This window comes from Arachis duranensis, chromosome 10 (assembly GCF_000817695.3).
Source record: "Arachis duranensis cultivar V14167 chromosome 10, aradu.V14167.gnm2.J7QH, whole genome shotgun sequence".
NCBI classification, from domain to species: domain Eukaryota; kingdom Viridiplantae; phylum Streptophyta; class Magnoliopsida; order Fabales; family Fabaceae; genus Arachis; species Arachis duranensis.
Genome location: NC_029781.3, coordinates 3,496,065 through 3,510,729, shown reverse-complemented (window position 1 = coordinate 3,510,729; position 14,665 = coordinate 3,496,065). Strand labels below are relative to the sequence as shown.

Genomic DNA, 14,665 nt, shown 5'->3' with positions numbered 1-14,665 from the left:
TTTATTTTATTTCGGTTAATATATTTGTATGTTATGAAGTTTTATAGTCGGGTTTATATTATTTTTATAATTGTGGCTGTAGATTTATTCTATTTAGTGTTCTGTTATCTTTATTATTGTAATAAGTTTGGAAAAATAACCATTTGTACCCATTAATTTTATGAACGCTGACAAAAGTACTCATTAAAGAAGGAAACTAATGTTGTATCCATTAAAGATGAATTCCGTACGACAAAAATACCAAAATCCTAAATTTATGTTGACTTTTTAATAAAATTCCAGAATTACCCCACCATTATCTTCAACCCCTCCTCTCTTCTTTCCCAAATCTCAAACACCTTCATTGCCACTACCTTAACCACCTTCTATTCTTTACTACTCTACTAACCACCACTGCTGCCATCTTTCTACGCTGACGAGATGACAACAAGACAACCAGGCAACCATCCATTCCCATGCAACGCTAGATGGAGAAGCTCCGGAAGTGAGACTGAACCGAGATCCAGCGCGCAAGGTCCTGTGGTGCGATTCAACTCCTCCTAGTTCCACTTCAAGCTCATGGACTCCATGGAAAAAGGTCCTATATTTACAACAGTACAAATTACAAATTTATTATATAATTAACGAAGTTGAACGTAACTTTCTCACTCTCCCAAATCACCACCATCATGTGCAAGTTTCCTATATTACTCGCATGCGACCCTACCAAAGCGATCTTGCCAAAGTTTCAATTTTTAGCATCCAAAGTGCTTCTTCTTCTGACATTGTATTGAAAGTGATGGAGGAAGGGTGGTGATGGTAATGGCGGTAATCCAGTGTTGATAGGATTTGAGATTGGAGAAGTGATGATGAGAAGTAAAATTAAAAGTTAGAGTAAAGTTGTTGTTGTTGTGACAGTGGAGAAGGAGAAAGATGAGGCTGACGGTTGGTGACGGTGGCGATGATGATGGTGTTGGTGAAGGAGGTGGTAAAATTGATGAAAAGAATAAAGAGAGGGTTGAAGGGGAATTGAGATTAGGATTAGGAAAATGGTAATTTGGGATTTTTAGGTATTGAGATTAGGGTGTTTAGGCAATGGAGGTGTTTGAGATTTGGGAAAAAAGAGATGAGGGGTTGAAGATAATGGTGGGGGTAATTCTGGAATTTTATTAAAAAGTCAACATAAATTTAGGATTTGGATATTTTTGTTGTACGGAATCCATCTTTGATGGATACAACATTAATTTCCTTTTTTAATGGGTACTTTTGTCAGCGTTCGTAAAGTTCATGGGTACATATGGTTGTTTTTTCTAATAAGTTTTTATAATATGAAGCTTTAAGGTTATTTGACGACTGAGTATAGGTTCATAGATTAATTTGTTCATTGGTTCCTTGTTTGTTGATGGTTTAAGATATTTGTTATTGTTAGATAGGGAATTTTGTTGTGGATAGTAGAATTTAATTATTTTCTGTATATCTTTTATGTTCTGTGCAACCAACTAGGTGTATATACAGTGTGAGACGGCAACAAAATATGCCCATGCATGAGCAGATCATCCCGTATTTAGAGAGGGTAGGATTGTACCAATTGGCCAGGCTAAATAGCCACTAATTCTGGTTGGATGAGCCATTGGTTAGTACATTTGTTGAGAGGTGGCGTCCTGGAGGCACACATTTCACATGCCTTTCGGGGAGTGCACAGTGACATTGCAAGACGTGGCCTTTCAGCTAGGGTTGCCCGTCGATGGGGAGCCTGTGAGTAGTTGCTTTTGTGAGTTTGAGAAATTTATTTAGGGTGGCCGACCAGTTTTGGAAGTGGTTTCAGGACCTATTCAGTGAGCTGCCACCACCGAATAAGGTCAAGCAGATGACGATATACTTTACATGGTTCCACGAGAGGTTTAGGTTCAGCAAAGCAACGGAACCATCCATGGTGGGTTTGATCCCAAGGATCCAGCAGGGCAGATCCCTATATGACTCCTCCCAGTCGCCATAGATCTGTGCTACTGCCTTCTGCTTCGCCAACCACACCTTCTGATAACTGGGCCTGAAACCGTATGTCACCTCCGTTGCCTCTTGCAGCACCTTAATCGACACCGACGCATCAGCTTGAACCAATGGAAAGATCCTCGCACATATGACATGATAATCAAGCTACTTGTGGTTGCTCGATATCGATGTGGCCATACACGTTGTACCTCCTAACTTCCCATGTGCTCTTCCTCTTTCGCATGACTATACGAATCAACCACGTGCACCTGTTACCAAACTCCTTGCATCTCCCTTGGTATTTCAGATTGTCCGACTCCATAACTCTATACTCAACTCCACGCCGAATGCTGTAATCTTTTACACTCAGCACGGCTTCCTCCTTACTCTGGAACGATTGGTCAATCTGGAATTCCGTCAAAGGATTCGCATCATGCATACCCTGTCCCACGAAGGTTGCTTCTACATTCTGGTGTTGGCCGATGGCTTCCAAGTTCAAGGACGACAGGTGCAGAGGGTACTCTTGTGTTCTAGAACCAGAACCTCCATGTGCTGTACATGTACCTCTTGGAATATCATCATCACTGTCCCTACCAATATCGACCGGCTCCTCATCCGAATCATCGTCACGCAACGCATTCTCAACTCGATCCGGTCCGGCCTCAAATTCAAAATCAGGCACAACAGGAGGCACACTAGTATGAACAGCCCCAGCACGTTTGGGCTCAGGAATCAGAACTGCAGCTGCTACCACAGGCATCGATGTCGAGGCACCACCGACCGTGGTCGATTGAGGATTCGGTGCCGATGCCCCAGAGCTGTCGACACCATCTTTCAACTTCGCAAACAGCTCAGGTATCCTCACCTCCGAAAAACTACGCCTGCAGTGAAACAAGACCTGCAGGTCTTCATCCGACCTTATCACAAAGGTTTCATATCTCACACCAGCTGACACAACGGCAATAGAAATCTTGTAAAACAACTTTTTTACTCACTTCGTCCCATACGCACTGAGCTTCCGTAATATGCTGAGCTTAATCTATGCCAACATACTCGAAGATCGGATAAAAATACTAAGTAGTTCTCTATCTGTGAATTTCACACCATGCCTTTTGCTCTTTTGAATTTTTCCAGAGCAGTGGACCAGAGCTACAAAACTATCCTCCCCTTTCATTTGTGAATAACACTCTTCCTCCACATTTGGCCCCTCCACAATTTATATAGGCAACCCCTTTCACACATACTTAACGGAAACCGCTATAGCCACTAGCGGTTTACTCACGACCCACAACACACATAAACCGCTACTGGCAGTAGTGGTTTATGACCAAACAGATTCATGCAGAAACTGCGGCATGCAACAGCGATTTCCATGCATTCACACATCAACGTAATTTGCGACTAACAGCAGCGGTTTCTGTGCTTTTGTAAACCGCTACTGCCAGTAGCGGTTTCCATAGATACTTGAAACAATGCATTTACGTCTTGGTTTTAGAAACAATGCATTTGCGTAATTTTGATGGTGAAACAATTTATTAACGTGAATTGNTTCTATGAAAATCCTATTCTTTTTAGTCGAGCGGAGATTTTTATCCCCTACGACCTTTTTATAAAAATAGTTTAATTTTATAAATTTTTTGTGTTATAATTTATAATGTCATGACAAAAACGACATAATTTTAAAAAAATCTTATTCCCATAATATTATTACAAGTAAAAACACTAATTATCAATAATGTTTTACTCTTTTACTTTTAAACAAAATTAAAATTTGAACAATACATATTTTTTTATTCAACACATTGGAAAAATCAAGTATGAAAACACAATCATCGAGTTCATTTTTTTTAATTCTTTGGCCAATTCAAATTTCTCTGATTGCATAAAATATTTTATCCGACAATGACAATGTATATAAATCAAACTATTTTCTTTTTGTATTATCTTAAAATCTAGAGTAAATACGTTTTTCGGTCTCTACCCTTTTTAAAAATTGACAAGCCGCTTTCTAATTTTTAAAAAATGACAAATCGGTCCATGTCTATTTTCTCTATTAAACACATCAATCCTTCTATAGCCAATAGACAGGAGTTGATGTGTCTAATGAAAAAAATAGATAAAGGTCGATTTGTCCAACAAAAAGATCAATGTGTCTAACAAAAGAAATAGACAGTGACTAATTATTATTTTTTAAACGTTGAGAAACGACTATCGTGTTACCATCAATTAGTGTGCCACTATTATTTAAAAGGAGAGACAAAATTTTATATGGTAACAAGGTATATTTAGTCAAAAAAGAAAAATGTTTAAACATTAACTAATTCATGTTAAATAAGTAAAATTGTACATTAAATCAAAGTAAAATAAATAAAGCCAAGTCCAATAGTCAAATTGAATCGCAATTTATCAAATGAACAAAAATGAAAATTGAAAAAACTCAAAATCTAGCTAAATTTATTGTTTTTGTCAAGCATTTTTAGCCATCAATCTAGTTTTTCTAGTATAATAATTCAACAATATATTTTTAATCTATACATAAAATATTGCTGGTAAAAAATAATAAATTTTGTAAGTCTTCTAACATTCTTTGTAGAAATTTTATGTAATTTATTTTGTTTACTATAAATGTAAATTCTTAATTTATTATCATAGAATGGAGACAATGTGATAAAAATATAAAACCAATAAAATCAAAATCAAGATAAGGAAAATTAATTAAATTGAACCAAAATCAAATCAAACTTAATTATATCTTATGAAATCAAGCTAAACTAGATAGGGTGCATATAAAAATTGTAAACGGCAGAGATGGTTCCTTTGGCATTCAATGTTTCGCTTGACCATGGACAGATCCCTTAACTGTTTGAGATCCATAACCACAACTCAAGAAGGACTAGAAAGAGGAACAATTATTAGCCGATGTGATTGATATAATATGAGCAAATTAAAGTTCCTTAGTAATCCCATAAATTAATGCAACCATGATAACAATACATCATATGTTCTTCACAAAAAGAGCACATGCACTTGCATTAAGCATCAATGTTTTTTTTATGTTTCTATTGTGGAACTCTAGATTCTAGAACTAGAACACATATCTGCATCATCAATATCATTCTATCTTTGTGCACATAGCATCACTCATTCTTCTTGTTCTGTTTCAGCATTTGCTCAACCTGTCCACTATATGGATGAACATGATAAGCATACTGCTGAAGAACAGAAAAGATAACCATTTCTATACAAACCAAAATGTTCTGCATCGCTTCCTCGACATGCTCCACGTCTAACTTCAAATGACGCGGCTTGAGTACGCCCATTCCTCCTAAGATGTCAAGCAACATTCCCTGCATGCATTTTCCCAGACAGCGTTCAAAGTGTAGGACAAGGAAAATAATTCGAGAGCACATGGGTGACGCAAGATATTTAAGGCAGTACAAAGTTATGAACTCTTGAAAAGGAAGACCTTGCCATCATAAGACAAATTAAGAAGGATGTAAATTTGAATATACAAAACATCTTCAGAGCAATTAATTAGGAAAGTTAATTTGAAGCATAACTTAAGGGAAGTTACTTTAAAGAAAATCACAATATATAGATCAGAAAACTATTGCAGTTGAGTTTTGCTAGGCATAACCACATAAATAGCAGACATCAACAGGTTGAAGACTTGAAGATCAACAGGTCATATGATTCAATGAAATACTCAATTTGATTTAGATGCTGTGTCATTAGTCACAGAAAATCCCAATATCATGCAGAATAGTTTTATTTCTTCAGTAGCACCACTAGTTTGTTGTACTAGTCTGCTTTCGGTGGTATTGAACAAAGCTTATCGGATGATGATAAAAGAGAACAAATTACCTGCCAAAAGCAGAAGAAAACAATTCCTTTGATGCATAAGAACTTTGCTAGTGGTTTGTGTGGTTCCAATTCTTTTGCAAACACATGGTAAAAGACCACCAGAGAATACAAGGCCAAGGAAACAGAAATGTTGAGAATGATGGTGAATCCCCAGCTCAACCAATTTGGATACAGCCCAACTGCTTGTAACAAAATCATCAGCACGGAACACACTGGTCGGATCACAACAAACTGCCATGTCCAGTACTTTAGAAGCTTTAGTGTATGGTGGTTCAGTCGAACAGTATGAGGCTGCACAAGATCAATTCACACTATCATGAAAACCATGACATCAAAACAACATACACTCCTTGTTCCTCAGTTAGATCTAAGAGAACATCTCTGAAATCAAAACCTAACATGTGATGTAAATAGAGTGAACTAATTAAGACATAAATTGAATGAAATGTAAGGTAGTACCTGGAAAAGTGTCATGGGAAAAGAGTGGTGAATTTCCCTGCCTTTGATCTCATCAGGCACAATGTTTCTGCTGATGGATATGTTCAAGTAACTGTACATCAAAGAGAGGAACTTGGCAATGACAAGAGCTTCATAGCATTCCTTGATGGACTCCAAGAAAGTGAAGAACTCCTTGCTTCCCCTAATATCCAAGAGTCCCACAAAGGAGACAACAGCATAGATAGGAGCCATGAGGATGATGATGATAATAGCCTTTTGCTCCTTTGGATTCTTCCAATAGAAGAGATGCTGTGACAGTAACTGCGTCGTGAAATGCATTGAAAGCATAACACAGAATCCAGATCCCATCATAGTGATCTGTGCAGGATTCAAATTTCTGAAATCCATCGCTACTCACGAAATCCTAGAACCTGATAGACACGGACAGAGTCATACACTCATGGACATGTTTATTCGAAAACAACCTAGTTTATGTCGAAATCCGGCATGACAAGAACTAGAAAGCAAAATATGATTGAGTTTGGATGAAACATGGGAAGAAGTGAAAGAAGGAAGCGTACCTTAGTTGGATGGAAGTTGAAGCTGAAGCTGAAGCTGAAGAATGATCGAACTCGTTTGTAACTTTGACTGACCTCAAAGGCTCCCCAGTCCAACAACTACTTCTCTCTTGGCCAAATGTTGCTGTGCTTCGTGGTGTAAAGATTGGGTCACACGTGAACCAATAAGATCTTGCCACTTCACCCAGCCTGCTTCACAAATCTCAAGGCCAAACACGTTGAATTCACCGTTCTAACTTCGCGTGCTTTGCGTGGAATGGAATGGCCCAATGGATTTTATTTATTTATTTCACTAATTTAGTAATTTTATACATACAGAGATATTAATATCAAAATCTTGAATAATTTAGGTAATTGGTACTTCAAATGTATTTTTTTTTTCTTGTCATGTAATAAAAGTTGTGTTGATGTGTTCAACATTACCATAGAAATAAATTCTGCTAAAAAAGAATTAATTTTTACATATAAATGATTTTGCTCTACAAATTTTATAAGTCTTCTAATTGATGTTAAGCTCAAAAACGCGCTTGTTGCCTCTAACAGATTTTTAACTTAATCAACGCACGAATATATAACTTTCTTTTTTAAAAGGATTCTGTTTCCTTTTTTAAATTTTTTGCCTTCTCTCTTTAACTCTTTTGTGAGTTTCTCTCTGCCTTCTCTCTTTATCTCTTTTGTGAGTTTCTCTCTGCGTTAAATGACCTATGAAAGAGTGGTAAGAAATAGTGTTGGTAATCACCCAACAAATAATATATTTCCGCATAGTCCCACAGATAACATGAAAACAGTAATTAAATATGTAAAATCAGTATCTCCAGCTTAGACAAATTGAAGACTCTAACATGGCACCAAGTCCAGATATACAATATATGATGAAGCTGTTTACATGAAAAAAGAAAGGGAAAACAATAACAAATGTACATATCTGAAAGGTAACGCTTAAAAGATAATAATTATTGGAACAATCCCATAGGAGAAGGGATTAAAACTCCTCTATCTATTAGGAACTATTGCTCCTACTTGGCTGCTGCTACCAACATTATCTGACACCCTTGGCATCTCTATGAAATATGTCTGCATTATTTGCTTGGCATCAGGTTCATCCCACTCAAGTGAATCCCACCAACACTTTGCTCCTTTGATTTCCAAAGCATGCGGTGACAATAGTTGCTGGTTAAGGCCTACTAATTCATCAAGATCAAAGGGTAATCTCTTCAGTGCATCACAAGAAACTACTTCAAAAGAGCATGGAGAGCCATAACTCATGAATCCATCATATATTCCTTTTAAATTTGGCATGAACTCCAACCTCAATTTCCTTAATCTAGGCAAGTGAATTTTGGCAGCATGAATGTCATTACTGTTTCTTCCCCCTCCTTCCCATCTCATCAAATCCTCCATCTTGTTGCAGTGGCCGACTCTAATTTCTTCAAGATTTGACAGTTGAAGCAAAAGGTTCCCTGAGAATAGGCTCTTCAAATTTGGACAAAATTCTACATTTATGATCTTTAATCTCATAAATGCAGATGAAGTCATCACTTCCCTACATATCATCTGCAAATTGATCAAATATCTCAGCACCAAAGTCTCCAGCATAGATAAATCAATCTGCTCAGTGTCAACAATTCTTTCTACACTGTAACAGCAAACTACTGTGCATTTCTTGAGCTTCTCTACATGCAAAAGGCAAGTAGTTAACTCTGTGATATCATAGCAGTCAATAAACTTCAACTCGATAGTATTTGCTGGGATTGAAATTTCCTCTTTGGCAATGGATATGCTGAGAAATGCCACACTCCATTTCTCCGAAAATTCTTGGATTTCTCCTGGTCCAACATTGAACTTGAACTTCTCTAGCTGAGCACAGTGACCAGAGCAAGCATACAGATTATAGAGATCACAGTGCCAGAAATCCACTTCAAGAGATGATAATCTTGAGGAGGATATGATTTCACCAATGCTGATTTCAGAAACGCTCAGTGGCAATGTTTTTTGAAAGACGAGAGCATTAGATGCTAATAACTCCTCTAGAAGGGTTAATGCTGAGAGAAAACCAGATGGCAAGATGTTAATCATGGTATTGGAAATATTTAGCCTTCTCAGGTTGCATAGCTGTTCTGTCCCATGGGGAAGTTGCTTTATGTTTCGGCAACCCGAAAGGTCGAGAACCATCAACTTAGTGAGTTTTGCCACAGAAGGGATCAATTTCAAATTCCAGCAATTGCTCAATAATAAGGCACATAGATTCTCTAAGTTAGAAACCGAACCCGGCAGCACATGGATCCCAGTGTAAGAGAGATCAAGAACCTTTAGGCTTTGCATGAAATCAAAGAAGTCATAAGGTATATTTTGAGAGAAAGAGTTGTATTGCAATAACAGGGAAGTAACAGCTGGACATGATGGAGGATTGCCAAGAAAGATATTATTCAGATCATTTTTCATCAATGACACCCTTAGAGCATCTTCTGTCCATTCATCAATTTGGGGAGGTTTCTTCAATTTGTTGCCAGCTTTGACAATGCAGCGCCATCGAGGATCTGTTTTCATGATTGTCAAGGCCATATCTCGTATTAAGTCATGCATTTTGACACATTCCATCTCATTGTCTGCAGCATTTTCCAACAAGCATGCATATTTTAGTTCATTCAATATGATTTTCCCCTTCTGTTTGCTTGCTGAAATGCTATCCACAGCACCTAATAAACCTTCCCACATCCAATACTCAATCAATTCATTTGCATCAACATGATTACCTTCAGGATAGAGAGCACAATATAGAAAACAGGACCTACTTGTGTCATCCTTCAATTTTGTCAAGCTGAATTTCAAACGAGAAAAAACAGATTCTTCCATTTGTTCTATGTTGAGAGCTGAAGCTTTTAACCCCATCAATGAAATCTGCCATTCTGAAATATCAGTTGCATTTCTCAAGGCACGCCCCACGGTAACAATACCAAGAGGTAATCCCATGCATTCTTTTGCCACATCTTTTGCAATCAGTTTGATGTCCGGAGAGGCCAATGCTTCATCCCCAACTTTGTCCCTGAAGAGATCCCATGCTTCATTTTCTGTAAGAGCCTTTACTTTGACATCTCTATCTGTTTCCATGCCTCGGCAAACGCTTACCCTTCGAGTAGTTATTAGCAGTTTGCAACCGTTCTCCACAGTTGGTATTGGTATTCCAACTCTTTCAAGAGAGAATGGCTCCCATAGATCATCCAGAATCAAGGCAAACTTCTTCCTTCTTTGGAAAGCTTCAAACAGTGTGGCAGCTCTTGAAGTCTCATCCTGAAATCCTGAAAGGTCTATATCAAACTTACCTGCAATAACCTTTTGTAACTCCTCAGTTTTCATGTCCTTTGAGGAACTAACCCAAATAACACTGTCAAATAGTCTATTTTCCCTCAATAGTCTATTGTTAATTTCAGCCATAATAGTTGTTTTCCCCACTCCGCCCATCCCATGAACACCAATAATTCTCACTCTATCATCCAATATGAAGTTCAAAATCTTGGTCAAGTTTTTCATTGTTGTTTCGTGTTCCATTAGCTTTGTTGTTGGAAGGGTTTGCCCTTTTTGAGGAGAAGTTTCAGCCAATGAATCATCTGCAAATCGACCTTTCTCTAGAAGCTCTCTCACCTCCTCCATTTTTTTCTCAATAAGTTCTCCTCTCTTTATTCTTGAACTATAATAAAATGGAGAGAGAACACTTGTGCTTCCACTTTCTTGTTCAACTTCCCTTATGATCTTATTTACTTCATTTGCAATCTCATCAACATTTTTCAGCCACAATTCCACTTCTTTCTTTGGATTCATCCCTTTTTGAAGCCACATTTGATTTAGCTTGGCACACATGTCAACTTTCCGGGCATCTAGCTCCTCCAACAATGACTTGAGCTTGTTCAAATTCCTTTTGGGTCTTCTAAGGTGTCTAATATGATGACCAAGTGATTCTTGAAGACAGTTCTGTGTACAGAGGCAGCTCATAACGCCCGTGATCGCACCAACGATGTTAATAGCCATTTCAAAATCAAATATATATCTGGTTAAGACACAAGGAGGTGCTCTTCAGTTTGGATTAATTATATAGTATGTAGTCTCAATATGTCTAAGAAGATAAGAACAAATCTAGAAGTTATTTTACACATTTACACAATTTGAATATAGACTTATTTCAGAAGGATCTGTCATACCTTGCACTTTCAGGAAAAGCCTCACTTGTGAGTTCAAACTGTCGCTGCTGGATCTTGAATGAAAGTACAAAGATATAAATAAGAGACACGTTAAAAAGAAAAGAACAAAACTAGTAATCAATTATCAGTTTAGAAGGGTCTAAAACAAGTTTTTTAATGTTGAGCTCACCTGATAAGAATTGATGATCTTCAGCTTCAATTAACACCGGCTAGAACCTCCAAAGAGAAATGGAATGCTTGATGCTGTATTGCTGTTTTGCAACAATAGACATTGACTCAATGTGTTGAGTTGAATGTTGACGTGTGATAGTGTGACACAATATAAAAATAATCATGATAGTATATACAAAAAATCAGTAACTAAATTAATTATCAGTATAAAATAAACGTTGAAATATAATACACATTATAATAAGTTAAACAATACACCTTTATACACAAATATATCATGACTGAATTGGTAATTGATTTTTTATGTGCGTATAACATTTTTTATTTACAAAATTAAAATAAATCACTTCACCTAAACATTTTGACATGAGATTTATTTATTATTTTCTTTCAGAGGAAAAAAAATTAGTAAAGAAGTTGTAAATGTATTCATAAACGTGTGATTAAAGGCAAATTACGATTAATGGTCACTGAACATAACCCGTAACTTCCTATTTGAGATCCTACAGGAAAATTGACTCTGCTCTTTAATTTTTCTTTTGGAGAAAATAGCAGAAACCTTATGCATGCAACCACATTAGAAAGTGTAGCTCAGTATCTCTAACCAGTTTAACGCATATTGATTGATGGCAAAACTAAGTTGGATATTAGCTTCAGTCTCACTATGATTAGTAGTTTAGTACTGTTTTATTTCAACTTTTGGCCACAATAGACATAGTCCAATCTAATGCTCTTTATTATAGTCTTCTTTTTTAAAGCTTTTCGAACATTTTCTTTGTGCCTTTTGCCAACCCCTTGCACACAAATAAGAACAGTTTTCCCTTATTGTAAATCACAACTTTATAGGTTCTTGAGTTTATATATATAACATGAAGATTAACAAAGTCAGAAGATCTATAATATGTTGTCATTTACATTGTTCAGTATTACAAAACAAAGAAATTCATGGAGCAAGCAATATCTTCTCAATATGTTGGCTGCTTTCTATGATGCAGTGTGCCCTGCTGCCTCAGAGAGAGGGATGTATTTGTACACGACAGGCTTTACCTTTCCTTCTGCAATTGCTGGCCAAACATTCTTCTCCCCTTCACTAACAATCACAGCTTTATTTTCAATGCTTCTATTCCGCAAGCCGTCCCCTGCATTCAATCCAACAAAATTCTGGTTATTGGTTGTCATCAAGACCTCATAAGGCAGCACCTTTGATCACATTGAGCCTCTTTCACACCCATTGAACACATTTGTTTTCTTCACTCATCGCCTTTTGCTCCCATTCATTCTTAATTAAATTCCTTCTCTCCTTTGAAGCTAATGTCGATGTTTATGAACCCTTGCTTCATGCTATTAGCCTTATTTCTCAAGAACCTCAACCCCCAACATGTTTCCTTCTTTCCATTAGCCATTCAACAACATTCTTATTATCAACAATCACGCTTAGCTCTTTGCTAATTTCCGCTTCCTCTAGTATAAATTGTAGTGATAATTCTAATCCTACAAGTGCTGCATCACCTTTTGTTTTTTCTACAATTATATCACCCATATTGCACTTCACTGCACCATGTGAATTTGTTATATATCCCCCGGCCAAAAAAGCATTAGCAACTGGGTTATATACAACCAATTTCATCACAATCACTTTCTTTCTTTTCCAGCCTGTTCTAGATTATTGCAATGGCTCCTTCTATTCTTTTTGTCTACAAGCCATTGTTTTGTAAGAGCCAAAAAATAGGATGATCCAATTCTTTTTCTCATACTATATATCTCTTGGATCATCCAACTCTCAAACCACATTTAACCACCTTCTCTGTCTGTCTTTGCCTCGGTCTGATCAGAGTAAGATCATCTTATGGGCAGATCCGGGTTGGTCCAGAAAGCCATGGGAGAGGTGGGCTAAGTAAAAGAAAAGAATTAAAATCCCTGATTCTGCTCAGTTTATACTACCCCAACATAAGACTTCCTACCATAACTTAGATAAGAATTTGCAGATTTACAACGCGACTTAGATGTCATAACTCAAACAAAAGCATATAAATGGGTTGACTTCACACAGTTTTTTATCAAACAGAAAATATGTATTAGCTTAGTTTCTTTTTTCCATTTTTTCTTGTTAGAGGCAGTTCCATATTAAATGTAAAAGCTAGCAAAATCAAAATAAATTGAACACCCATCATGCGGCAATCAGCCCAGCATCAACCTCATTGTGTAATCCCTTTCCCTAAGTTGCATTATATGAGCATTGCAAAAGGAGAGCTTCACAAGACTGTGGGAACTGGCAAACATAATCACTTAACTTCAAAATCAAGTTAAATTAAACTAACTGTTTGTAATAAATAATAATAATAATGACTCTAGAACAGTAGCAAAGAGCATAACATAAACTGAGTGACCAAAATACCTGTAACTATAGGGAAATGATGTAGTGGCACTTCCACACCCATACTTGCACCATCATCAGAATCATGAGGGTAACAGTAAATATAAGCAGAATACTCAAAAAAAGCAGATACAGGATAAGGCATGGTGCTGAATTTGTAACTAAGCGACAGTGGTGTTGAGAATGGAGCCGAGGGTGCCCAAGACGGCAAAGGCGAGGAGGGGGCTGACGTCGAGGGTGTCGAACACAGGGGGAATGATGTTACGGAAGAGGTTCAGGTAGGGATCGCACAGGTCTCTCATGGCAGACAGTGGCTGCTTCTCCCACGGAATGTTGGGGAACCAACTCAGCAGAACCCTAACCATCAGAACGCCGCTGTATATGTCCAGCCACTTCGCCAGCCCCGCAGCCACCACCGTCAGCGGCGTGTTCAGGTACCCGCTCGGCCTGTCCGTCAGCGACGCGAAGAACAGAGGCCGTACCGAAGACATGGACATGGACATCGTCATCGGAGGAAGAAGCTTGTGGCAGAAGGCTCTGAGGGAGAGTAGGGCCATCCCGGACAGGCTGGCGAGTGTGCGGGTGGAGCCTTCCAGAAGGTGCGGTGCTCCCTCGGCGGCGACAATTGGGGGATTGAAGTTGCGGCGGAGCGGAGTGAGAGAGAGTGAGGGTTGTGTGTGTGTGAGGCAGAGCATGTGAGTCTTCGAAGCCATGATTGCTGGGGAGAACGCCATCGCTATCGCCATCGCCATCTGCGAATTAGGGATTAGGGGACTTTCTTCCTCTTCCTCAAATTAATCTTTTTTTAGGTGACAATAAGACATTAAAAGAGAATTTATTTTGTCACTTTTATGAATAGATAAATATTTTATGAATAGTTTAAACCTACAAGTCTAACTAATATTTTGGATAGTTTTACTAGTTCTTAAAAACCCAGTAGTAGAAAATCTTCAAAAAACCCACATTTATTTTTCTATGCAAAACATCCCGCTCTGAATTACTTAAAAGACTTAGTAAGCATCCTAGACGTAAATCATACATATATTTATACATAAATACATTAATAACTAATTTTAGTA

The 14,665-nt window shown here is 37.6% G+C and overlaps 4 protein-coding genes across 5 annotated transcripts; all 4 read right to left on the bottom strand.

Moving 5' to 3' along the window:
• Positions 1-1,800: 1,800 nt before the first annotated feature.
• LOC110276497 (uncharacterized) lies at positions 1,801-3,426 on the bottom strand. Its single transcript, XM_021133387.1, has 3 exons — positions 3,375-3,426; positions 2,138-2,916; positions 1,801-2,064 (listed from the first exon to the last, which is right to left on the bottom strand). Exons 1-3 carry the CDS (start codon positions 3,424-3,426, stop codon positions 1,801-1,803), a joined length of 1,095 nt encoding a protein of 364 aa, XP_020989046.1.
• Positions 3,427-4,870: 1,444 nt separating this feature from the next.
• LOC107468542 (uncharacterized) lies at positions 4,871-7,038 on the bottom strand. Its single transcript, XM_016087847.3, has 4 exons — positions 6,852-7,038; positions 6,292-6,701; positions 5,833-6,123; positions 4,871-5,315 (listed from the first exon to the last, which is right to left on the bottom strand). The coding sequence occupies exons 2-4, from the start codon at positions 6,676-6,678 to the stop codon at positions 5,106-5,108; spliced, it is 888 nt and encodes a 295-aa protein (XP_015943333.1). The 5' UTR covers positions 6,679-6,701; positions 6,852-7,038; the 3' UTR covers positions 4,871-5,105.
• Positions 7,039-7,697: 659 nt separating this feature from the next.
• LOC107468538 (probable disease resistance protein At4g27220) lies at positions 7,698-11,275 on the bottom strand. Its single transcript, XM_016087844.3, has 3 exons — positions 11,211-11,275; positions 11,042-11,094; positions 7,698-10,890 (listed from the first exon to the last, which is right to left on the bottom strand). Exon 3 carries the CDS (start codon positions 10,869-10,871, stop codon positions 7,842-7,844), a length of 3,030 nt encoding a protein of 1,009 aa, XP_015943330.1. The 5' UTR covers positions 10,872-10,890; positions 11,042-11,094; positions 11,211-11,275; the 3' UTR covers positions 7,698-7,841.
• Positions 11,276-12,088: 813 nt separating this feature from the next.
• LOC107468543 (ylmG homolog protein 1-1, chloroplastic) lies at positions 12,089-14,403 on the bottom strand. 2 transcript variants are annotated; one of them, XM_052255824.1, is made up of 2 exons: positions 13,608-14,403; positions 12,089-13,481 (listed from the first exon to the last, which is right to left on the bottom strand). In XM_052255824.1, exon 1 carries the CDS (start codon positions 14,336-14,338, stop codon positions 13,748-13,750), a length of 591 nt encoding a protein of 196 aa, XP_052111784.1. In that variant the 5' UTR covers positions 14,339-14,403; the 3' UTR covers positions 12,089-13,481; positions 13,608-13,747. The 2 variants fall into 2 exon arrangements, with proteins under 2 accessions (XP_052111784.1, XP_052111783.1); XM_052255823.1 differs by having other exon boundaries at positions 12,089-12,351.
• Positions 14,404-14,665: the final 262 nt, after the last annotated feature.

Bases quoted from the DNA above. Each gene is read 5' to 3' on its own strand.
- LOC107468538 (XM_016087844.3), bottom strand. From the start codon at position 10,871: ATGGCTATTAACATCGTTGGTGCGATCACGGGCGTTATGAGCTGCCTC.
- LOC110276497 (XM_021133387.1), bottom strand. From the start codon at position 3,426: ATGGAAACCGCTACTGGCAGTAGCGGTTTACAAAAGCACAGAAACCGC. The intron at 2,917-3,374 runs GTTAGTCGCAAA...CCGTTGTGTCAG, and splicing joins AAAGCACAGAAACCGCTGCT to CTGGTGTGAGATATGAAACC. The intron at 2,065-2,137 runs GTAGCTTGATTA...GTGTCGATTAAG, and splicing joins TCGATATCGAGCAACCACAA to GTGCTGCAAGAGGCAACGGA.
- LOC107468543 (XM_052255824.1), bottom strand. From the start codon at position 14,338: ATGGCGATGGCGATAGCGATGGCGTTCTCCCCAGCAATCATGGCTTCG.
- LOC107468542 (XM_016087847.3), bottom strand. From the start codon at position 6,678: ATGGATTTCAGAAATTTGAATCCTGCACAGATCACTATGATGGGATCT. The intron at 6,124-6,291 runs GTACTACCTTAC...GATCTTGTGCAG, and splicing joins TTCCCATGACACTTTTCCAG to CCTCATACTGTTCGACTGAA. The intron at 5,316-5,832 runs GTAATTTGTTCT...AAATGCATGCAG, and splicing joins TTTTCTTCTGCTTTTGGCAG to GGAATGTTGCTTGACATCTT.